Below are 26,442 nucleotides of genomic sequence, written 5' to 3'. Positions count from 1 at the left end.
CTGGGTGGGAATTCAGTGTACTGAAATGCATACCTGGATAGGTATTCAAAATGTTGTGTCAATTTGTGAGTTCTCAAAAGAAGCTTATCAGTAGTGTAAATTTAAAGTGGCATTCGACCCACTTCACATCAGAAATAAGCCACTCTAAAGTTTTGTGTGCCACAAAAAAGCACAACATACAACATAACGATGACAAAGGCTTATACAACTCTGCTTGCTGTCACTTTTTGTAGTCATTATATGCTAATTTTGTTTCAAATGGTGAAAGAATTCACAGTTAACCTAGAAAATAAGTGTGACCTTGTAAAGCAAGGCAAAGCAAAACATGACATGACCTTGTAAGGTTTGGGGACAAACTTCATGGATCACTTCTCACATAAATTGACTGTAATCAAACCATATAGTGAATGCGCATGCCACTTCTCTTGTCAGTAATTTTTACCCATTCTTCAATCTCATTTTACAAAGAATTTAAATATTAACTGGTGATTTATTTCAAGTTTATCATTATTTAAAAAAAAACAGCAGCAATATAGAGGTCTTTATTTAAGTTTTTTTTTAAAGAAACATATATGTTCTTTCACCAAACAAGTGAAATCATTGTGAAAATATTACCTATATGCTGGTATTCCATACAGATTTAGATAAGCAAAATCAGCTGATCAATTACTTCCAAAATACCACCCACTTCAGTGATCTAGTCCAATATGATGTTTTAGAAGTGCCATTCTTGTATCAAAAAGCCATCTTTAAATCACTACACCTTGAGAGACTTCAACAAAAGTCGGATTAAATTTTTTTTCAGTATTTTTCCCATTTAAATGCCAATATCCCTTGAGAACTTAAAATAAATTATCCTTTAAAATGATTTTATCACTTCCATGTAATTGAACTAACTTGAATACCGTGAACAAATTTTAGCTTTCCATGTGTGATAAAGATAGTGTGAGAGAAGCTGAACAAAAAAAGTCAGATGCAGAACATGCACATGCATAGTATCCTATCAAATTGATATAAAAGCGTGTGGTTGGTGGTTTGTGCATCAAAAACTTGGGATCGCATAGAAGTGCACTTTAACGTTATGGTCCACTGAATTAATCCCATGATGTGACAAGACCACCTAGGTAACTGTGACAAAACTGACATTACTTTTGACAAAAATGGGGCAAATACAGAGGAAAGAATATCAAAGGAAAAACTGAAAAGTTACGCTTTGAAAGAAATAAAATAAATTGAAGTCTACTCAAGTAGAAAATGGAACCATCTAAAGTTGTTGCAGCTTACATATACAGCACACTAGTTCAAATAATAGGTTAGAATTTTTAATTTGATTTTGAATCAGTTTTTTAAAAATGTAATATTTACAGCTATTAACAGACTAATTAACTGAAGGATTTTGGCGACTGCTAATATCAAACAAGCCTATAAAGGTTTATTTTACTGACCTTGCATCTGTTTTATTTCAGGTGAAACTCCCACCAGAGGTCGCCAGCCATCAGGAGGTAAAGCAAATGTTAGTGCAGAAGATGAGAACCCGCTGGAACAGATACAGGGGTATATTCGTAGTGGTTTTGACAACAAAAAACTTCCTGAAGCAAACTTCTCAGTAACAAAGGTGACCAAAATCTCCTTAGATTCCCAAAATGTGTCAGCTGGTGTTAACAGCGGAACAGGTGACATTGCATCAAAGCATAATTCTGCTCCACGTAAACTGACTGCAATAGATGAGAACAACATGTCTGATGAGAGCTCCAATGGCGACAGTCTTGAGGATAGAAGTGAGAGTGATCTACTCAATGAAACCCCAGGCCAGAAACGTGTTAGAAAAGCACAAGGAGGTGATGAAAGTTTGCTGGACTTTTTGCTCAGTGCAAGTGAAGACCCAAGCAAAAATCACTTGAAACCAGAGGGTGATTTTGAGCGGCTTGGAAGTTTTCGCCGAAAGCGGCAGCAGAGGAGAAGTGGGCACTTGGAATCATTTGGTTCAGGGCGTGAAAGGGCACCATCTCCTCATGTTGATGGGGATAAAACACCTGCAGCGACAACGCCCTCTAGTGAGAAACCAGAAAGACGAGGCTGGAGAAGTAGGTTTGAAGATGGTGAACTTGACAAGTATACTTCCAAATCTATCTCGGTTCCCACAAAAACAACCAATCCACCACCAACCATAGTAACAGATGATGGAGAACCAGATGCATCTCTGCAAAAAGAAAGACGGTCTCGCCTTGAGAGGCGATGGAGAAGTAACATTGAATCAACAGATGTTGACACTGCAACAAAGGGCCATGAAAAGAAAGTTGCAATGAGAAAGACTGAGGAACCAGCAGTTGTTAAACCAGATCCCAAAAAGATTCATGCTGATAGCAGTTCTGTGAGCAGGTTTAAAGACGTCTTTGAAAGTAAGGCAGGTAGCACTAGTTCTCAGCAGGAAAAAAGTGCCAGCCAGACTGAAACTGTTACTAAAACTGAAACTACAGCTAAAACTGAAACAACAGCTAAAACTGAAACTGAAACTGCTAAAACTGAAACACCTGACAAGAATTCCGTGGTTGAAAGACGTGCCCGACAGGGCCGCCGATGGAGGTCACACTTAGACCCTGCAGAACTCCACTCTGCTCTTAAGACAATAGTTGAAAAGGAAAAATCAATGGAGAAAATTGGTGAGGATGTCAGTACAAAATCAGAAGAGACTAATCAGACTACAGATAAACAAATCAATGAGAGATCCTCAACAAGAGTACCACAGAGTTCCACTGAAGGCTCTGATTTTAATACTGTGATACAGAAAATAGAATCGGTCCAGAATGATGCAAGTGACAGTGATAAAGTTGAAGAGGAAAATAAGAAAAATAGACCCAGCACACTGGATGTGCGCCCCAGCTCCTATCCACCTAGACTTAGACGTTGGCAAAGCAATATTGAAAAGACTGATATAGACCAAGTCCTGAAAGCAATAGAAAAAACAGGGAAGGAAATAGAACAGATTGGTTCACCTCGTGCTCAGTCTAGCCCAATGGAAAAAGAAAAGGCCACTCCAACAAAATCACCACAACTGTTTTCTCCTTCTAGAGATAGTTATAAACCATCAATGCAGAGGGAAAGCTTGACTGAGAGAGCATGGCTTCAACATTCGACTTCTTGGAGGGGAAAGCGAGAGGATGGAGAAGAAGAGGAAGAAGACACTTCACCCAGACATTCCTCACGCAGGCAGAAAGTTTTAAGTACTTATGATAACATAAATGGAAACATAAGTGACAGTAAATCCAATGAGAAACGCTTTAGTACTTATGACAATTTGAACACACCTGAAGCTACTACACCTGACCACAAACCATCTGAAGCTTTGAAAGAACTGAAAGCAGAACCTGATGAAATACTTTCCAGTCTCCGCAGAAGAAGGCAGCCAAATATGTTTGATACAGCTGAGGAGCCTGTCACTCCACGCCCTAGAGGGAATGCAAGAAGTATTGGTCGAAGCTTGTCCAGTCGCTTGTCTCATCTTTATAGTAGCGACAATGAAGAGCCATCTCCATTCACTACAACTGGTAGCAGGCCCAGCTCTTCACATGATCCAGATGTTGAGAATAAAAATACGGAAAAGGCCAAGAGTCCAACTTCACCAACTTCTCCAAGAGACATCAATGACAACAAAGAGGAAAAGAAAATGAATGATAAAGCTGACATCCATTACCATGGTGTGGAAAGCAACGATGAAGGATTTGAGACACAATCTGAAACAGTTTCCCAGAGAACCTCGATGAGCAGTACTTTAGAATCAGAGTTGCTGGACAACAAAAACATCAATCGTAAATCACAGGAGATTTTAGAATCTGGGTCATTTGATGAGAATGATGAAATGAGAAATGAAGGGGGTATGACAGCTGCTGGTTCGACTGACACAGTAATTCCAAACACTGGAGATTCCCTGGATTCAGCAACAGATGTCAGTGCTTCTTTCACTCTTCCTTTGCCTGGAATGGAGAATGGGGACCAGGATAAACCAGAAGATGAAGAGTGGACTGTGATAGAGACTGTAGAACATGTGGTAAAAGTCAGTGATCTTCCAGAAAATGTTCGCCAAAGCCTAGGTATAGAAGTTTCTGCTGAACCTACAGAGCCAACTCCAAAAGCACCACCAAGGAAAAAGACAGCAGGTGTGTCTAAAACAAGTACAACTGCTCCCAAGACCAAGCAGCCACCACCTGCTAAAACAGTCCCTCAAAAGAAACAACTCACCAAGTCAACTCTCCAAGCACACAACAGACCCTCAACTAGTAAGAGAGATTCTGGCTCCAGTCATAAGTCTTCTGACTCTAACAAGTCTTCCTCAAAAGTTGTGCGCTCACCAAGAACATCAACTTCTTCCTTTAATCATACTGATCGGAATAAATCTGCTTCAAATGCAAGTCTTCATTCTCAAGGTAGTACTGCTTCTAATAATAGTTCCAGTCGACCGACTTCCTCACGGAAAGCACCATTGAAGAAGACCACCTCAACTCCAGTCACCCAGACTAAAACAAAGACTGCTATACCAACAACAGGTCGCCCCAAGAGACCAAGCCTGGGTATAAGTGCCAAAACAAAGTCTACTTCTAACACAAGCCTCAATTCTGCAAACAGTGCCTCTACAAATAAGAGTGAAAGTGCCAAGCCACCCCGTGCTGCTACACCATCCCAGGGTCTCAAAAAAGAAAAGGACACTGTCTTTTCACGCCTGAACAGCATGCGTCGTAAAGGTCCACCCAAAATTCCAGATGGCCACTCTGAAACAGCCACACATGCTCCGAAAGATATTCCAGAGGTCCATGGTTCTCCTAGGCACACAACAGAGGTGAAGCAGTCACCAAGGCACGCAGCTGAAGCCAAGTCATCCCCCAGACACCCTGCAGTTTCCCACGAGTCCAAAACTAGCAAGATGCACCCAAGAGTTGCCTCACCACAGCCACAGTATGACGGGGGCTCACAGAAAACCACTCCAAGGTCCATTACCCCTGAGCCTAGTGGCGGAAGCCAGGCCGATGTTTTTTCAAGACTCACCGCACCATACAGCAGCCTCCGCAGGAAGACAGCATCTCCAGTCACCACAACCAACAGCACAGAATTCGATGTAGGTGAGAGCCCACTTAGAAGAATGGGGAGTGTGCGAAGAAGCAAGGGCATTCCAACGATCACTAAGACAGGACCACATCAGGAAGAATCGACAAGTTCTGTTGTTATGAGACCCAAAAAAGCAGGAGTGACTGATGCTTCCAAACGCCGGAGTATCAGTACTGCCAATCCTATTGCAGATTCAGAAAAACATGATCTGGAGATGTCTGGTCTCTCTACGGTAAATGAAAACGATCTGCCTGATAAATCCCCATCATTTTTACAAAAGTTGATGGGAAAACCAAAAGATAAGTCACCATTCCGTAAGTCGGCTCTCAATAAAGGGGACCCTCATATAAAAGCAGCTGACAGAAAAAAGGCAGGTGTATGGAAATAATAATAACTGCATTTTGTTTAACTTCCACTTACTATTTATGTATGGTTTGTTATTAACCTTTGTTTTACTTGTTTGATAGAAAATAGAGTAGCACAATTTGTCAAAATATTGTTAATTCCAAGTAGTTAATTCAAATGTGCTGCTTGACTTATCACATTTTGGTAGTTTCTCTTCCATGATGAAATACAGGAGTTGATATTTTCCTCACCAGTCATAATATATTTTATGTCATGAGAAATATTGACCAGTCTTCCAGGGGTTCATCAGCTCATCACTGATTGATTCTTAAACATATATAGAATTGTTAACATTTTCCTCATATATTTCAGTTTAAATATTATATCTGTGCAAAAGCAACTTTTTGATATGCCTAGAATCGATGCCAGTTGGAGAGTGAGGAAGTTTTAATGTTATGAGATTATCAAGTTTGTATATTTTTGTCTTGTGTAACTTGTGGTCATTGTTAAAGAAAAATACTTAGCTAGATTTGTGTATATAAATGCATCTCAAGTACTCTGACAAATATGAATTAATTTTTTATAAAAGGTTTTGAAATCAAGGTGAAGTTTTATCAGTAAATACATCTGATTTTACCTTTGATTTGAACAGGTAAGGACTTAAAACTCAGTTAAGCAACTGTTTAAATTTTGTTATTTATTAGGCATAAATATCTGCTTTTCAGTTAATCAGCTAGATGATATTTTAAATTGCATTACTACAGAATGTTATTCTGAAACCATTATTTCAAAGTAAGATAAAAATTTAGACGATGGTTGTTTTGACGTCTTTGTTGACAAATGTGCATCCTTTTCTAATGTCAACATTGCTTGAAAAGAGAAAAAAATGTGAAAATTGTTTGACCAAGTGCATATAAATATATTTATGCACTTCTGAGTAAATCAAGAAGAATTTTCAATCAAATTAGCAGACAGGTTTAAGTTTTAATTAATAAATATGTATGCAATTGAAAGTATACTCAGATGATCAGATGATTATAGAATTTTAAATGTTGAATGTGAACTGTTTATATAACATCTTTTTCGTTTCAAGTTTTGTCAATGGATTTTAGTACAAATTGTGTTTTAGGGTGAGCAGGTCTCAAACTTCTGTAGTAATATAGACCCATACCCCAGAGGGATATGAAATTAAATGAAATTATAACATTTAACCTTCAGGATTCAATAGTCCCCCAGCATTTTATTGGTCCAGGAGTTCATAATAACAAACTACTTGCAGCTAGTTCACATATTAACTGATAATTATGTTAGTGTGGATTTCATGATTTTCAAATAATCATATGTAATTGAAGTTTTCAGTATTCATTTAAGTGAACTTAAAAGTTCAATAGACGTAACCCTATAACAATTGGCTGTTTAAAGAATAGGTGGGGTTGCAATAGACATCATTATATGCAAAATTGTCTGGCAGTAAGCATATTTTCTTTTTTTTTTTATTCAGGGGGACAGCAGTCAAAAGATATAATATATTTCTAGGCATAAATAATTGCATAATTAGTTATGAAATATCTTCTTTTGTATGATAACTTTTGTTGTAAATGGTGTTATTCTGAGTAACAAGCAGCAAAGGTTAAATGCCATGTTAATTTTTCAAGTTAAGCAGCCTCAAATATCAAGTAGGTTTCTCCTCTTCGACACAATTCAGTATTATTTCAAGGTTGAGGTGTTGAAAGCAAGGAGCTTACTTCAAAGCATGATATATTTTACTTAATTCTGTTCAATCTATGTTGCTTAAGGGGTTCAGAATTTGCCAATAATAAACCATGTTGGTAAAAAAAAACCTTGGTTGTAGGTTGTCCTGCAACAAGATTCATGCACCACCTAGAGTCTGGATGACTAATGTACCCACAGGGTGCATTTTTCAAATCATTGTCATTGTCTAAACCGTTTCTGTCATCATAATGTTTATCATCTTCATCTCTGTGTCAGTGTTTAATATCATATGCAAAGCTCATGGAATAGGTTTACATATATTATATCAGAATTATACATCTGTATATGCAATATGTTATTTAATATGCAAATAAATTTAAACGTAAATGTACAAGTTTATTTTTGTCTTTTGCCAATGCAGATTTCATGCACATTACACCCACGAGATTGGGTACATTGACAGAAAACTTATGAAATGGTTTTTGATAATACTATACAAGAATACCAAAAGTCACGCTTTTCTGAATATGTTCCTCTCTGCAACATCCACCACCTGTCAATTATTTGACCATCATGGCACACATTCTGGTGTATTTTTGTACTTACACAGACACCAACCAAAATTACACCATTTCAACTTCCTTTCAAAATTATTCTATAAAGATCATAGTACATTAGTGTAAAGACTGGGTCGACACTGCTGTGTTCCCTTATTAATGTGAATATTCTGATGATACTTTTAAAACGATTCAATACAAATCACACAAAAAAAATCTGCTGTTATCCAAATTTTATTTACAAAACTGCCAGCATTTTGATATTAACATTCAAAAGTCTATTTTTCACAACAACTACCATAACTCAATATTTGGAGGAAAAAAGTAGTTTTGAAAATACAGATTTCTGTAAGAAGAATCTTCAATGCTATTTGAAGTATTTATCTAATGGAATGAAGATACGGAATATCGATAAACACAATACAATAATGTGGTCAGAATGGAAATGTTAATAACTAATGGGACTGAAATAACAGCAAATGCAAAGTAACCCATTTCTTAATAAACTAAAAAACAAAAGGAAATATTCTTATATTAGACACATAACATGTAAATAGCAGTAGAATCTTTATCTTTGTCAGAGAGAATTACATTGGAGCATACTTATTCAACAGATATCGTCAAATGGACAACAAAGTGCACACAGCAATTTTTTAAGTGCATTCCTATGTAAATATTGAAAGGAAAAATAATGGCCAGTGCGTAAGTACAGTACAGCTGGGTTTTATGGAATGAACAATATGGAAACTACATTCAGACTTCATGGAATGAGATATGTTGGTTAAAAAACTACTCCATCTAACAGAGGCCGTGACTTAACTTCACTAGCAGTTCTCACTTGAGGTAAATACAGCTGTCTTGAAGTACACACATATCCAACCTTCCAAGAAATATTTCACAACTTTCCTTCTGAACAAGCTATAAATCTTAATTGCAATGAGGTTTCAAGTAGTCATCATTAGTTTTGGTTACACCAAGAACGCAGCAGCAAGCACTTGATATATATCTGAGAGTTAATATATTACAAAACAAGATTTTCTTTACTTGGTGAGTGTTACACTGGTGAGTGTCAAAAAGAACTTCTGTTTTACTAAATGGTAACAAAACATGTGAAAAACAAAACTCAAAGTAAACAATTAGTTAACATTGCACTTTTGTTTTGTTCAAATTGAATACTGTACAAGTAATTGTGTACAAAACATGCATAAATGAATATGCCTGACAAAAATTAGAAATTTTGTGAATTTGTCTGTGGTCAACTTGGGATACACCGTTTCCCATTGTCAGAGCTACTAGCATGTCCCACCAGATTTCAATAAGATTAACATGGCAGAAATGATAGCTAGTTGAGGGACTAGCTAAGTGTTACTCATAAACTCGGGGGAGTTTTACTGAAAAGCCCCAATAATAATATCACAAGGGTCCATATCAATTCTTAGAGTTTAATAGTTCCATCTTTTCTCAAATAAATGTGTCTAACCACCTTGCTTAAATGCCCAAATATGCACTCAAATCTTTTTCACATCCATCCAGACTTTTCTCACTATAAATAATTTCAATGAAATAAGACATCACTGCAAAGCTTTTGCCATGAAATCCGTTTATAGCAAGCATTGCTACAAACAAGATTTTCAATGAACTACACAATCTGTCGGTCATATTTAACTTGGTGGGCCCATGGTTTTTTATTCAAAATTTTCAAACTGGTTTCAAATGTTCATTTTTTTTTTTTACTAAGATATTGTAAATCATTCATAAGACATGTCTGTCTTGTATTCAAATTCAACAGAAGAATAATGCATAGTGTTTTAGTCCCATATTATATATATATATATATTAACAGACAATGAGTTTCAATTTTCATGAGTCCTATGTGTATTCCATTCTCCCAAGAGACTGAGACTCTGGCTCTTCTTGGCCCTCTACCACAAAGCAGTTGACTTGCCACCTGGTGGATGATGTACTTTAGTGGATGGCTGAAATAAAAAAAAAATAACATAACGAAGGATATCAATATAACAATGCATCAGATTTGAAAGTTATCTTCTCCAAAGACCTTATTTCCCACAAATATACTCTTATTTCCCACAAATATACTATGTTCAGAATTTGCTCCAAATGAATAACTTATTTCATCCTACATTTTACAGTGTGTACAATTTTAAGCAAACATAACATTTCATCACTATAAAAAAAGTTGTAACAAAGTAGTCCATGAATCAAAAAACATAATTCTATGCAAGGAGAATGCATTGTCTATAAGTGCACATTAGGAAAATGCCTCATGATCCTACCCTCTCCGTTGTCTGTGGAGCCCCAATGACCATTCCAGTGATAGGATTGATTCCTAAAATATTCAAAGAGTAAAATATTAGTTTGTCAAGTCAGTCTAGCATACAATACATGTAACTCAAGTAACCACTGAAAATTGTTACCAGTGAAATCAACAGTGTCTTCCAAAATACTGTCTGCTTTTCTTTTTTTTTTTTAACATAAAGATCAGCTCCACAGGTATCTTGTACAACTCAAACAAGTCAATGATTTCACTACAGCACTAGGCTTATACCAGAACCAATGTACAAGTACTAAACTGTCCAAACATCTATCCCAAAACCAAGAGTTATGAGAAAGTGTGACTGCCTCTGCAGCATGTGACACTTTCCCCGATGATGTTTCTACGTAACCTCTACCACCTACTACTGTCCATGCTAAGATTATGGGGAAGGGGTTGGGGGGGGACGGAAAGTTCTACATTGAATTCTCCACATATGATGCAGATTCTTGAGGGCTTGGCTCATCATTTCCTTAACCAACCAAATATGTAAACCCATTTTAAGACAAATGTGTGTAAACAATCAACGGTGAATCTTGGTTTAAAAATTTACAAATGTAATGATAATTTTCTTCATTTATGACTGTTACATTTGAAAGTCAATACTCATTTGTGGGTTGTGCCCAAACCCCCAACTTTGCATTTCATCTTAGTAAGGGCATGTTGGTCAGTCTTTAGTGGAGGGTTGAACTGGTTTTATATAAAACACTAAAAAATGAAAGCTTGCAGTAAATTTGCAACTAAGTGATGTCTTCTGAAATACAAATAAAGTATAAACAAAGAGTCAATTCCACCACTTCAGAGAGCAAGTGAAAGAAAAGAATGTTTCAATAACCTGGAAAATGCTTTATGAACATTGAAAAGAATTTTATGAATAACAAATTATTGCATGCAAATATTTTCCTGAATTTTGCTTTGATGCATCCCAGTCTGATAATAGAGTAATGTGACTTAAACTGAACATTTCCTAAAACAACAGAACATTAAAACCATGGGTAGAATATAAACATTATGACTCATAATCAAATGGCCTTGACCACAAGTTTCCAAGAACTCCAGAAACTTCACAAAGTTTAAGGCATCCTTGGTTAACTGTTCAACAGAAAATTTGGTACAAACTTTTACAGAAATGTTAAATCAGAGCAATTAGATGACAGAAACACATCAATCCCACACACACAGAGTTAACAAATGGAAACTGTGACTGTAGTGATCTCTTTTTGTTTTTCAAAGCTTGAAATGCTTGGGTATGTATCAGGGAATCTGAGACTAAAATAATGTCCTTTAAAATAGGTTACACGGATCATTTACCTACGTTTCGCAAAAAAAAAAAAAAAAGGAAATTTAAAGCACTACAAGGATATCACAACTGTCTTTCTACACTGTTACACTAAAGAGCGTTCCTATTTTCTATACTACTTGATATTACTTTACCTTCTTCTGTTCCGACATGAGGTGAAGGAAAAAAAGAGAAAGAATGTGGCAGTGAGTACAAAAAAACTCCACTCACTGTGGATACAATCATGGTTGTAGTTTATTTGATTTGTCTGAGGACCCCCAAACATGACTACATAATTAAAGATCGCATTCACAACGAGTTGAACCATGGCTTTACAAATCCTGGAACTAAATATGGCGGACGTACATGAAATAAAAACCAACTAATCTTTTAATAGTCTCTCCACCTCTCACACGCCTACCCATGCGTCATCCCTGCGGGGGTACAGTCATTAAATCTCGGCTCCATTGGGAAGACATATGGGGAGGCGTGTGAGAGGCGGAGAGACTATCAAAAGATTAGGCGGTTTTTCTTTCATGTACGTCCGCCATATTTAGTTCCAGGATTTGTAAAGCCATGGGTCAACTCGTTGTGAATGCGATCAAAGTCTACTCAAGAGCCAACCAATATTTAAACATGTAGCAAATAGAATTTGTTGTCAACAATTAATGTTCTTAATCCATCCACAGAGCAGTAACTACATTTTAACACTTAAATGGTATCAATCTAAAAAGAAGAAAAAAAAAGAAAAAAGAAAAAAAAATTTCATGGTGAAATTCAATATTAAAAGCAGATGAAGCCTTATACCATGAGAAACATTTCTTAAAACCGTGCACAGGTGAAAGAAAGAGTATTACGAATATGCTTAATAGCAGCATGTCATCACCCAGAAAATGGCTTCACAATTTAGCTTACTAAGTAGACATAACATCATAGTTAATCACACAGAAAAAGTTAATCTTATGGTAACTTCAAGAGGCACAATTTTTTTTCAATCAAGTTCCAAAGATTACAAAAGTAGTACAAGTAGTCATCTTTTAAATATTTTATTACAAATATTCTTTTTATATTTCTTAGCTAGTTAATCCTGCCAGGCAGTAGAGTCTAAAAATGTAAGCTATGCAAAACAAAAATTCCTGATCCACAATGTATCTCAAAGCAAGCATAAAATTTTAAGTACCCCTAAACAATTAGTGATGTTTCTTAAAATTTGAGTTATAGAGCCACTACAAAGGCTACACACAAATGCCTCTAGAGTACCAATTAGATCTATTAAGTTTCTACAAAAATTTATTTGTGCTTCTAGAGTGCCTATGATAACAACTGGCAAGAGCACAACAGTGAAGAAGACACCATGCCATTCTCATACAACATTCTTAATACACATACACACAGTCAATGTTCAAACAAGATCGGAAAAAGTCTGCTCTATGTAGACTTGTGAAAGTTGTGATAAAAATGGATGGCCCCTAAGGACAAATTAGGCACATCTGTAACTGTCAACACATAAATACACATACTCGTACACAAAGATTCATTTCTGAAAACCAACAACATTCTTCATGTACACGACTGATTAAGGCCATTTTAACCCATTTAATAACCATAATTCTATAAAAGTTTCTTACAAATTAATGTCTTTTAATCTGATAAAGATAAAAAAAAATTCTTCGTGTTTCAGTCGGCTCCCTTTCACAGGGGTCCCAACACACTAAGGAAAATGGTAAGCAGATGTCATCTTCAATGATTGTTAAAACCCCCATCACCCAAGGATATGTAAACTGTATAGCATGTATTCTCTCTCAATCTCTCTCTCTCTCTGAAGAAGCACACCAGGAACACTTCCCAAGTTTCAAGTAACAACAAAGACACAACAGCAATGACAGCAGCAACAATTACATATTTAGCTCCAGCAGTAACATATAGGTGGTAGTAGCACGAGCTAAAAGCAAAAAAGTACAAACAAGAACAGTGAAATCACAACGATTAGTGCTTCAAGTCAACAACATCCAGTTCAAACAATACCTCCTCTCTTTGTGTCTGTAAAACGTTTGCGACCCCTGATGGGAGAATCAAATTCATCGTTCTCGTGTCCAGCATTGGCAATGTTGTTTATGATGTTATAACCAGTCACTGCAGAATGAAGGAAATACATGGACATGCAGAGAATCACCATTCCAATATGTTATAAGAACACTTTCAGGGAAGGGCAGAGTTTAACTGTCCATAAAGAAAGTAATGCAGTAAATGGGAAGAATCTGAAGTCATGCAATGCATTTTACAATTAGAACCAGAGATAACTGGGACAATACATTATATATATATTTAGTGTAAATGGTTGTGATGCATGTTAGTAAAGAGAAAACTACTAGAAAGAAAGATGGGGAATGGAGGTTACTTTGTTATACATGTACCTTTAATGATAAAGTCCTTCGGGTAATAAGTTTTTTTTTCTTTCTTTTTTCGAATTCTACGTTCAAAAACTTGTCACAGTCAGCATTTTTATCTTGGTCAAGCTGACTACACCTACCTGTGACAACATATAATAATCTTCCAACAGAGCTTATACCCAACACTTTTAAAAGCGTGCTGTGCTTTTCTATAACACACCATGATGGTAAAATTGCAGAAGGCATATGATCTGTTTTTTTGCCTCTAACAGACAGATCCTGCAATAGCCAAATACTTAATCAACTTGAAGTGTCAAATAGTGAAGGTCATTTTCAAATTTCATGCCATGAAAGTAAAATGGCTTGGTTTCTTTTCTATTTTTTCAGCAACGCGTATCAAGTTGTTAGTTTTGTATGTTTGTTAGTCTGGGGGTGGGTTCCTCTAAAACCTATTCTGTTTCTACCATGACCATGTTTCCAGAATCTCTATAACTGCTATCAATTGCAAACACATTGAGACATCTTTGCAAAACAAAAAAATTTCAAAAATAGATAAATAAGTAAACAAATGACTATAGGAGTGCAGACAAAAGACACTGATACATATTAAAATTGAACAACACTCCTGTACAATGGCAACTTTTTAGCAAATCGGAGTTAACAGTCCATAGATTAGAAACTACTAAAACAGACAAATATATGAACTTTTCAATAATCTCAGAAAAAAAAAGCCTAGCTTGGAAAGGAGAAGGGGGAGGGGAGGGGGCAAACCTACCATGCTGGGGTCCCTTGACCCTTACAGGGGCCTCTACGGGAGGAGGGGCAGTTTTGGATGCCTCCTCAGCCTCCTCATCACTGTCTCCTTCTGGAACAACAACAACAACATAGAGCCTAATACACAAGGAAGGCAACAGGCACAGCAAAAATTAAGGAAGAATCGAACAGTATGGTAATAACTCACTAATTTTTTAGACCTAAATAACCCCAATATTTTTCTTTTTCAAAGTAGGTCGTTTTCAGTACCTTACAAAAATAATTTTTTTTTTTTACAAAAGTTGACATCTGTCTGAATTTTCTTTTTCAATATTAAATTAAGAAATGTGTTTATAAATGAATAATGATCATTAAAGTTTATATTTATTCAGTGAGTAATTACCTTGAGTTACGCATAATGCAAGGGAAAAGCATACATAAAATGCAAATGTTCTGACTCAATGAAGCTATAAATTATCACAAAGAAAAAAAGTAAAACTGATTGTAAAACAAAACATTGTACAGAACTACTACTGCAAAAACACAGATTATGGTCTAAGGGAACAGTTTTGGGAGGCAAGCTGAAAAAAAGAAACTGGGCCTCATTTAAATGTCACCAAGAACCACTGTGTTAGAAACTGTTCCAGGAAAGTGACTGATGCATACTTATCTTTTATTGCTTTGCAGGAAAATAAGCAGTTTTGAAAGAACTACTGAGAGGCATGAGACACATTTGCACATTCACTGTCAAGTGCTGGGACAAGACCTTCACTCAACTCAATGTTGAACTTCACAACATACAGTAACAAAGTGTTCAACAGACATATAATAACTTGATCACAAAATTTCAGGTTTAAGAAGACAAAAAATTTTTTCACATACAGCAGAGACTATACTGCTGACAACAACAGCAACTCCTAAACCAAAAGATAAAAAACAACTGTCAGCAATTAATCTATGTGACATAAATTTTCTTTAAAAATCTGCAGATGAAACCTGTGAAATTTTCTACGATCAAATGGCAGTATGTAATCTTAGTTTTAAGACATTTTAAGACATTCTGATTCAGCAGGCAAATTTTCATGGTATGAATTATTTTATACCTTGAAAATTATGATGTTAAGAAGCATAAAGAACAAAATCTTTTATTTCAGTCCACTTACATTTAGATTAATAATAACACACACACACACACACCTCGAGGAACTCTTCATCAGTCAATAACATAATCCTCAGTCAAAAAGAAACAGAGAATAAAAAACTCGTAATAATTTTATCACATCACATGTTCAAGGGAAGTTTCTGTGCAGGCACCCTTCACATATTCTATTAATCCACTCTCCTTTTTTCCCCATTTACTGCCTTATCACTTCCAGCAGTGAAGCAGATCTGAAACCCATGAAGAAATTCCTATCAGCAGCTGGAAGCACCTGTATGTCTGGCAGGTGATAGGAATTGCCTGGCTGAATGGTGTCCTCTTGGACAAGAACAGAGCATGTCACAGGGAAATAAACCTACTTGAATTTACGTTTTTCAACATTTCCAAACTGTAAACTCTCTTTTACACATGCAAAAAAACAGGTATTTGTACAACCTCCCAAAGGGAGGAGAGTCCCCAACCTGAGTCAGCCATTTACAACCACGCACATTCTGACTTATTGGCCACTTCTGCAAGTCTGTTTGTTTGTGTGTGTGCACGCATGCACGTATCAACCGCAAGAGCGTATATAAGCTAGCACCAACCCTGTTGGTAAATATTTCACATCGAGGTCCTTCTCAGGGCATTTCTCTTGGGGAGTTTCTATACATTGTCCATACAAAACATGAGCTCACCTTCTTTCCTCTGCGCAGTACTAGGTTTTTGGGCGTCTCCGCCAGCACCAGACTGGTTTAAAACGTCGGACTTATTGTAGTCCTTGACAACCACTGTCGCAGGCTTATCATCCGCACACTGGTTGAAGATGTCAGACCTGTTATAGTTCTTCACTTTGCGGTTTGCATGTTCTTCTGGCTCAGGATTCAGTATGTTGCTGCTACCACCCCCTGGTGGACGAAGCACTCTGAAATGATAGAAATAAAAACAAGATAAAAATCAATTGTTTTTATAATTTCACAGTTATTACTTTACTTGGGGGAGGAACCTGTCTAAACCTTTCTCTAACAACCTACAGGCATCCATCAACAATAAAGCTTAGATATAAAAATCCTCACCTCAGTAAGTTGCATAAGTTTAGGCGAGTTGAGACCAGTAATTACATAAATGTGACATAATGACAAATTTAAACATTTGGCAAGTCTGAATTGTTAACTACCACACTCTGCCTGATTCAAACTCCATCTTATTCATTTCAACAGTCTAAACACCAATCATTCACTAGGCACAAAATGAAACCTTATTTACCTTTCTTCACAAATTCATTTCAACTGGATGAAAAGGACTTCCCGATACTCTAATAACACATCAGAAGATGTTTATATTATACCAGAATCTGAGGCGGCAGGCCCCATTCCCATAAACACCTTTGGTCTATATGGATTCGCCCAACTCTGCAGAGAATCTCACTGACTTCAATCAGCTTAACTCACTAACTGACACACTTCCTCCTGGCATTTAGTAGAATACAGAATAAAGCTGGTGATTATATATGTTGGAAACAAGAGGCATGTTATTCAGTAAAGCTGAGAGTTGGGTGGATCCACATGGAGCAATGGTATCTATGGGAATGGGGTCTTATTTAGTATTGATAGATGGGGTCAATCTATCCTATGAGTATTATGAATAATTTCTCCCAGTGGCTGAGCAGACCTTTGCTTCTACTAAATGTATCGCATAGTTATGAATTAAAATTGATTCACTGAGAGATTAACAATGACAAGCAAAGAGGCAAATGCTCTCTGTTTAAGAGTCATTCAAACATGCAACATGGGTATGGATTTAACCACTATATTCTGTGCTGTGGGTATTAAAAACAAGGCAGCAAAGCTGTCAAATGTACAGACAAAAAACAGAAAATAAAGATGCAAAATAGGTCATTTTGTCAATTTTGATGCAATAATAAATAATGCTTATAATAACACAGTCAGTTAACACTGATTTTTAAACATGCACAACAGGTAACATGGTCAATTACAGGAGCAGATCAAGAGATATTTTCTGACAGTATTCCAAAGTATCTTTGTTGATCCATCCTCCACTTTTGATGGTCTTCCAACAGAAACAAGTCAAAGGGTAAAACAGTTTTTCATTTATCATGTTATCGGTGTTGCAAAAATGCTGAAAAAAGTGAAAAAACAGCTTAACTTCCATAAAAGTGGCTCGATCATGCTGATTTTCGAACTTGACCTGTCTATTTTGAATATTCATCAGTTCTGTAAATTTCAAGCCAAAAGGTTTAATGGTTTTCCATTTATTGTGTTATCGGTGCTGCATATATGCTGAAAAAAATTAAAAAACAGCCTAAATTCACTAAAAATGACCCAATCACACTGATTTTCGAACTTAACCTGCGTATTATGAATATTCATCAGTTCTGTAAGTTTCAAGCCAAAAGGTAAAATGGTTTTCCACTTATCGTGTTATCGGGGCTGCATATATGCTGAAAAAAGTGAAAAAACAGCATAAATTTCCTAAAAGTGACCCGATCATGCTGATTTTCGAACTTGACCTGCGTATTATGAATATTTATCAGTTCTGTAAGTTTCAAGCCAAAAGAAAAAACAGTATTCCACTTATCGTGTTATCGGTAAAAGTGCACGGCGACGACGGCGACGACAGACGCAGATGATGGCTATATGTACAGACACATCTGTGTCTGTACATAAAAAAGCTACATGGGCTTCTACAAGCATGTTCAGTATCTGCCAGTGAATGCACATTGTTGATTTGGCTTAAAAAAAAAAACCCAATGATGTAATAAGTTGAATGATAAGTCACAATTGCCTTGTGCAATAACGCTAACTTCCACACATAGAATGACCTCAAATGTCCCAAATCCCCTAAAATGCAATTTAGATTTCTGGTGTGTTCTAACAATTTAGAAGTAATTTTGCTAGAATTTTAATTCAACTTTGGATACAGCAAAACTTCATCCACTATAAGCCTTGAAAAATGAAGGGATGACCTGCTAATGTATGTATCATCATTGATTTTAAACACACAGTACATCCAAACTGTGAAATAAGAGAAGCAGCAGCTACTAGCACCTGATAAAAGCTAAGAACCCGTAACAACCAATGAATGATGCAATGTTGGGTTTTACTGATCATACTGCACATGGTACCCTCGCATTGGAACCTGAGATCATACAAAGTGCTCCAGTTCTATCAAAATCAGAGTATTTTACAAGAAGATCTCTGCAATTGGAAGAAAAAAACTGATCCAGGTGCATATACATCAAGTCAGCTGGAGTTTTCCTGCCTGCAATCAGGATCAGCTCCCATCTCACTGACAGACAGACAAACACACTTATTGCATTATTTCACATATAGGTGCAACTGACATAACACAGCAATTAGGTTTATCACAAGAAAGTACTGCCTGTGCTTTTTCCCCAACAGACACACACTGGGAAACAGAACCGGCTCCCATCTCACAGACAGACAGACAAACACACAGTCACTTATTGCATTACTTCACATATAGGAGCAACTGATACAACACAGCAATTAGGTTCATCAGCAGAAAGTACTGTTTGCACTTGTTCATCAGCAGACACACACCTGGCTTGGATTCTCTTGTATTTTTTCTTTACAAAAAAACATGCTAGTAAAGCACTCTGAGAGCACAGACCTCCACCAAGGCAGCAAGGTCTCCACCCCATGCCGTTTCACCCCTAAATTTTCATTCTACAATGATTTAGTTTTTTGATTATTGATTGATTAATGATCCGGATCACCACCAAAAACTAATCATCTGTTCCTTGGCCCACTTCTGACAGTTCCAGAAAATTTCATCAAAATCAGTCCATAACTTTTTCTGTAATGTTGCTAACACACAGACAGACAGACAACATCTTACAATATTTGTAGACAAAGTTCAAGTTTGAATTCTGGCAGATTTATGGTTTTCAACAAAGATATATTACAGCAATTTAACAGTGCAGTATGTAGACACTACATTTTCCAGGTCACAGTAGTTCCATTAAAACCAATTGTCCTGATATAACAGACATTCCTAATCCCAAGTGTCCTTCATTAGTATATTCACTTCACATTCATATCAGTCCTGGATGTCTGTGCCATCTTATGCCATGCTCACCATGCAATGACTATATTTTCTTGCCATCACCTCTATTTAATTTTTTTTTCAATTATTATAGATCTACATCAGAAGCTTGTAATTACAAACATGTGAGTTGTATACAACACAACCTACCTTACTGTCAGCTTACTGGTCTCAATATAATTTGCCATGACAACAGTGGGTTCCTTATTTTCTCCTAACAGTAACAGTGACAATGTGCAGCAGTAACAACTAAGAGTACAATACAATACAATAATTTGTTACAGATAATAACTAGAGAAAAAAGCCGAACAGCAGAAACCAAGAAAGAGTGACTGCCCTATTCCAAGTCCAAGTATCAATAGGAACGCATGGAGATATTCCTAGTGGAAAATCTTGAAATAAATCTGAACTCATGCCAGCCAAGTCTCAACTGCTGTATATACCAAGAGAGAGGAAAGGAGGTCAGGGCTGATTAATCAATTTAACATTTACAGTCATGACATCATCTGGAATGATAAAAGGCAAGTGTGTATAATCTGCAGGAATGTACAAATGAATGGCAAAACTTACGGCATCTTTGTTTAAGTGTCGCATTAATTTTGATTAGTGAATTAATTAATCTTCCATACAGAGCAAAAAAAAAAAAAAAAAAAAAAAGAGTGGTTGTATTTGTCTTCAAACAGAAGAGGCAAAAGAGGCTATTTCTTTCTTTACATTTTGCAGAAAATTGGCACGGAAATAATGTAAGATCATATCATCTCCTTGAATTATAACTGAGATTTACTGACAATACTTATTACATTTGTCATCTAGATATTTCATTAAAAGTACATAAGATCACATAAGCATATCATACGGATGGAAGCACAGACAGAGAGGTCATCTAAGAGCATAAAAAAATGGCCGCGTAAGGTCATACAAAATGAGGGCACTAACCAGTTGCTAAGTTCAGCCATGACAGTATCACTGACACTGAAATGGCAAATCATTCAACTAGCAACATTATCTAATAGATCTACATTTAAATAATAAATTTAAATGGGAAAAATAATTATAAGAAAATGAAAACATCACACTTCACTTGCAATTACTATGCCAATATGTCAAAACCGCATATTCTTCCAGACTCCTGTGATGTAATGTTTTCTTTTTCAATTAACCTGTGCTTAACAGGAGTGTTATATGGCAATGCAAAACTATATGCTTGTGAAGTACATGTCTCATTAATCCAATAAAACCATAAATAATTCATTCCCTGTTAGGTTTCATGGGTTGTGCAGTAGCAATCAATGAAATGTCCATCAAAGGAAATGGCAGAAAAGATTCACAGAGGTGCAATCCAATAAAAGTGTCTCCATAGGAAAATAACTCGTGCTTATAAAAGAGAATACGAATTCAGATAACGGACTGCATAATGAAATGTTAGGGGCTGTTAAACTCACAAATAATATGTAACTAGAGCAACATCATTTGTAATAAAACAAATCAAGTACATAGCCTAGGGAAAAAAGATATTAAAACTAAGTGACAACTAACAAAAAATTGTTCACCTATAAGAATTCTTAGCAATCCTGACAATAACTAGATTTACAAGGGCTATTTCAGAAATTTTATGCTCTGTACCAGAGTGGACTAGCCTGGAGCCCCGGATGTACTAGATGAATCATCTGACAAAACCAAAACTGACATCAGATAGTAAGTGATATTGCCACAGATAATAAAGAGGTATGTAGTCACACCTTCAGACAGGACATACATGTGCATTGTCACAAAAGATATATTGGTTATCAGATTTGGAGTGGCTTTGAGGTGCAGTCAAGTTGTAACTAGTTACATACATGGGCATCTGTGTTTGTTGATATATATGAACAATTTTTCTGCACAATTTAAAAATGTCCCAAAGCCACCTTTTATGCCTAAACATCCTGTCTCCAAACCTATTTATATTTCCCAATTCCCACTTTAAAAATGATAAGAGTATTGGAAACCAATTTTTCTTACTGTCAGGAAGCCATGGCAGTCTAAACAAAACATTATTTGTATGGACCCAATTAATTTGGTACAAATCATTGAACCTTAGTGCATAGATGTTTTGAGCAATGATTCTGGAGTATGAGAAAATTGATTTTTCTTGAGGAAAATTAGATTTCATGCAAAAAATCCCATGTAAGTTTAAAAGTAGTTGTCTGTCAGCAAATCTATCAATCTGAGTACAAGTTGTGGGCACTATATGGGATTGACACTCAAGTTAAGTACAAAGGTGAGGTCAGTGGAGGGAGATTTGAGCTATATATGTTCTAGAATAAAAACAAAAAGGAGTTTGGATGGGGAGGGCAATTACTGAGTTTTCATTTTCATTCATCACCCATAGTGTCACTATGAAGAAAGACATTGATACCTTTCATGTAAAAATATCTGTGGCTGAGTCTGCAAGATGTTATAAAACAAAATCAAGTAATTTACAACTGCAAACAAGAAATGACAAAATGCTGTTTACTCCTGCTTCCAGCATGTACCTTAACTATCTACTTTAGCCAATGGGCTACTTCCACTTGTTAAGTCAGAAAACTACTGGTAAGAAGATGAGGTCTGTACATAAATGAAAGCAATCTAAAACAATTTGACAATTTTTTTAAAAATCCACAAAACTACTCAGACCAGCAACTTTGAAAACCCCCTGTTCCTTTATCAGTTTTATGCATTTAATTTACACTAGATTTTCAATTTCAAAATTGCATAGTTACTGTGAATGACAGTGTTTACTAAGTGTTGGCACGAACCAGGAAGGCTGTATGATATGAATGTTAGACCCAGCAATGTCCAAGGTCCAATATGATTCATACAGGTTAGTGATAGCCTGGGGACATGTATCCAGGGTAAATATATATATAAGGTGATTGTGACCTGGACAATGCAATGGCAAACGGTTTACGGTCCCCGACAGACGGCCATTTCACTTCCACCGACAACAAACAGTAACGTAGCTGTTTGTACCGTCCCGTTAAAAAATGAATTATTATCAGCAAACAAAACAAGACCTTTGAAACCGATAAATATCTGCACTATATTTCCTGTTTTTAAAAAGAAGTCAAATCCCATACGATAAACAACTGACATCGAATGTTGTCATTTCATTTTCAAATCCATTTGCACCGCCCAAATGTTGAATGGACAGAAGCATTTTACCTTGATGTTGGCTTCGTGTCATTACCAAGTCCTGTGGTGTATTGAGCTGAAGTCATGATTCTTCAATATAAAATAAAAACAACTAACTATTAAGTTAAGTTAAATATAAATATGATAATTTGACAAGGAATTTTATCTTCAGGAATGTACTTCAATCTTCAATGGTCCAAAGCGCTTTTGAATATCACGGTGTTGAAACGTCATCAAATTATGTGAGAACGGGTAGTATAAAAAAAGGATCTCGGCGGTGATCTAGTGGAACAAACGTACGTGAAAGTAAAAACGTTCAAAACAATAAGTGATATTTTTCAAGAAATTTAATTTTGGATTTAAATTAGATAATGTTATTTTTAAGTAATGCTGACGTGCCAGAATTGAGATAAGTTATTCTTTGAAATACTCCCTTTGTTTTTTATTATGCCCTTACCGTAACTTTCATTTTTTGTGTAATTTTGTGTTTTAAAAATATTGCGTGCTTAAGGTAGATCGATCGTTATGTAATTTGACGATTTGCGCAATTTCAGCGCATCGTCAATCGTCTCTAACGACACTTCAGTCTGTTTTATCAATTTGAGGAAATAAAATAATTATCTATAAGATAAACACACATTATCAACTTGTCTGTAACTCTGTATGATCGATACAGATTTTCGACAACGTTTGTCGACTATGATTCCATACGACAACTGTAGCACGTTCATAGACTTGCCATTCAAGAAATCGTCGGAATAGCTCCTTTTACAATTTGAATTGGCACTAGCAAATGTATGACAGCTAAAGCTCACAAATTATGTACGTAGATGCTATATCATGTAAAGAATAAGTGTTGTAAATTCCAATCAAAGCGGCTGCGTACATTTTGAGGTAGAACGCCCTGAGTGTGCTGCAAACCGCAGATTAGATTTCGACGAAAACCGGAAGTGCGTCGTAACGCCACTCATTTGAAATTTGGACTGAGAAATATTTCGTAGCTTATACAAATGTTCAGAAAATGGCCATACAGCTTGAAGAAAATTCGCTAATCAAAATTGAAACTGCGTTATATTATACAGAAAAATTGTGCACTTCTGACCTTGACTTGTCAGTGTAAACAAAGTGTAGGCCTACTGAACGCACCGCAAGCAAGCATGCACGTGAATGCCGCATTTGATACTTTGTATCAGACGCTTCATTTTACTTGACAACACAGTGTTTACGATCATTAAAAATTAACAACGGCAATAAACTATTTTCATATGCATGAGTATTTCCCTTATTACTCTCTTCAAGAATTTTGTTGGAAAGTTAATGGCTTACACCTTCTCATCAGTTTGACAAATCTGAAAATAGCTGAGTATACTTACTTCAACTGTTAAACATAATGAAAGTTTTAAATGTACTTAGATGTCTCTCCACACACACACACACACACACACACACACACACACACAAAAAAAAAAAATCATAAAAAATAACAATTTAGTGAAAAACACCCATTTCCCATTGATTTGAATGGGGACTTCCGACTAGTGCGTCACGCAGGGTGTAACGCACTTCAACTTGGCGTAGTTCTCTTATTTGGTCGGTGACCCCCAACTTTTTTTGGCAAAATTAAAATCTACTTGGATGCCTCTTTACACAAAAAGTTTTTTAAAAAAATTCAACTGTTAGAAAAATCATGAAAAATAACGTTTTGGTGAAAAACACCCATTTCCCCATTGATTGGAATGGGGACAAGTGCGTCACGCAGGGTGTAATGCACTTCAACTTGGCGTAGTTCTCTTATTTGGTCGGTGACCCCCAATTTTTTGGTAAAATTTAAATGTACTTGGAGGCCTCTTTACACAAAAAAATTTTTTTAAAAATTCGAACGTCAGAAAGTCATAAAAAATAATGCTTTAGTGAGAAAACACCCATTTTCCCATTAATTTGAATGGGGACTAGTGTGGTATGCAGGGTGTATCATATTTGGGGCTAGTTCTCTTATTTGGTCGGTGACCCCCAATTTTTTTTGCAAATTTTTAATGTACTTGGGTGTCTCTTCAAACAAAATAAATTTTAAAAAAATTCGAACGTTGGAACATGTAACGACCGATCTACCTTAAAGTTTTTTTGTGATTTAAAATTTTGCGATAATATTAAAGATTACAAAAATATCCAGATGGTTTTTCTCCCTCTTCGATTCACTTGAACTTTTGAACGTAATGTAGCTTCTTTCGGGTTTTCCTTTCAGTTTTTCAGACATTTTCTAGTAACTTTTTATTTATTATTTTCTTATTCATCCTAGGCTACACCGTTTTCAATCATATTAGTTTGTGTTCCATTTATTTAAATTTCCAACTTATTTTCCATTTCATTTGGCTCTCTTTTATGATTGCAAGCATAAGACAGTTTTCTTGCCTCTCGTCACCACCTTCTGTTGACCTTTTCATTTCTATCAACTCCTTTTGCTTCAGTCTTGAATCTGTTTCTGCTATTTTTTTTTTACTGCTAACAAACAACATTGACTGACTTATCATGAAAAAAAAACTTGATAAACTTACCTGTATGTATTTACTAAAACTTTGGTTCATTACCGCCGACCGTACTTGCATGCGATGTGAAACGGCCCTCCGGCATCTGACCTTACTAGAGTAAATGCGGATGCGATGAGCAGATGCGGGTCCTTGCGGGTTGTTCATGCGGTCTGTCGCAGTAACCATGGAAATAACATTGTCATTCATGCGGTCTTTGGTTTCTTTTAGCAATAGTACCACGCCCTTGCCCTGTAGGGTAATTATCCTGTCTTACTTTCTGCTACATATAGATCTAAAAGTATTTTGAATCTGTTGAAAAGATGACAACATGTGACATGTGAAACCGATTTCATCTCTCTCTCTCTCTCTCTCTCTCAAAGGGGAAACCCAGGGAAACAGGGAAATCGTATGATAATATATAAAGATGTAACCCCTGATGCCACCGATAATTCTCGTGTTACCATTTAAATGTGCCTGGAAAATAAAACACGTTTATTATGTCGCCGATAACGCTTTGAAATTGGGGGGGTGGGGGGGGGGGGGGGGGGGGGGAGGCTGGTTGGTTTGGCAATATCAAAGAAAAACAAACAGAACAATAATTATGAATTATTATTGTTCTGAAAAAATGTTCAAAAGACCGAACTGAAGATTTTTTTTTCGATTTCAGTTTCATTTAATTTATTTCTCTTCTCTTCAAAAACAAGACTGACTGTGTCTCAGTGGTATATGGGACTCTAAAATCATTAAACGTTTGTATATGTTTCAAATAAATGTAAACGGCTTCATTTAGAAATATTGGTGCGTTTTCTATTCAATCTTGACATTATTGCATATTCAAAAGTATAATTCGTTCCGTGAATGAATCTTGGTTTCATACGCATCGCAAATATTTTCTTTTATATCGATGCAAGAAGAAATGTTATTGGTGGGAATTTATGCCGCATACTGTTGCTACGGACAAACAAGTTACCCACACATATATCTTACGATTTCTTTTTATAATATATATAACTCATGACAGCGATAAGATTTTTTCTGAACACAGTAGTGTCGTGTGTCACATGTGTTTGG

General features: G+C 36.1%; 2 protein-coding genes across 8 annotated transcripts in view; one reads left to right on the top strand and one right to left on the bottom strand.

Annotated features, from left to right (window-relative positions):
* Positions 1–7,549, top strand: part of LOC106150526 (uncharacterized) — a 68,921-nt gene extending 61,372 nt beyond the window's left edge. For all 5 annotated transcript variants that reach the window (XM_087010012.1, XM_087010013.1, XM_087010014.1 and 2 more), the window contains one exon: positions 1,467–7,549. In XM_087010012.1, coding sequence (XP_086866138.1) covers positions 1,467–5,485 — 4,019 coding nt within the window. In that variant the 3' untranslated portion in view covers positions 5,486–7,549. The remainder of the gene's footprint in view (positions 1–1,466) is intronic.
* A 379-nt stretch (positions 7,550–7,928) lies between these two features.
* On the bottom strand, positions 7,929–23,087 carry LOC106150530 (uncharacterized). 3 transcript variants are annotated; one of them, XM_087010017.1, is made up of 6 exons: positions 22,877–23,087; positions 16,300–16,526; positions 14,489–14,578; positions 13,349–13,456; positions 10,007–10,059; positions 7,929–9,688 (listed from the first exon to the last, which is right to left on the bottom strand). In XM_087010017.1, the coding sequence occupies exons 1-6, from the start codon at positions 22,930–22,932 to the stop codon at positions 9,635–9,637; spliced, it is 588 nt and encodes a 195-aa protein (XP_086866143.1). In that variant the 5' UTR covers positions 22,933–23,087; the 3' UTR covers positions 7,929–9,634. The 3 variants fall into 3 exon arrangements, with proteins under 3 accessions (XP_086866143.1, XP_086866144.1, XP_013378850.1); XM_087010018.1 differs by lacking the exon at positions 22,877–23,087 and adding an exon at positions 19,841–20,104; XM_013523396.2 differs by lacking the exon at positions 13,349–13,456 and having other exon boundaries at positions 22,877–23,084.
* Between the last annotated feature and the right edge of the window lie 3,355 nt (positions 23,088–26,442).

Source organism: Lingula anatina, chromosome 3, assembly GCF_051362555.1.
Source record: "Lingula anatina isolate TDL-2025a chromosome 3, LinAna3.0, whole genome shotgun sequence".
NCBI lineage: Eukaryota > Metazoa > Brachiopoda > Lingulata > Lingulida > Lingulidae > Lingula > Lingula anatina.
Note: the sequence above shows the minus strand (reverse complement) of the source record. Positions and strands in the feature narration are given on the sequence as shown.

Coding starts and splice junctions, on each gene's coding strand:
- LOC106150530 (XM_087010017.1), bottom strand. CDS start 22,932: ATGACTTCAGCTCAATACACCACAGGACTTGGTAATGACACGAAGCCA. Junction 10,060..13,348: donor TACAGACACAAAGAGAGGAG/GTATTGTTTGAA, acceptor TGAATATTTTAG/GAATCAATCCTATCACTGGA. Junction 9,689..10,006: donor CTCCACAGACAACGGAGAGG/GTAGGATCATGA, acceptor TTTTTATTTCAG/CCATCCACTAAAGTACATCA.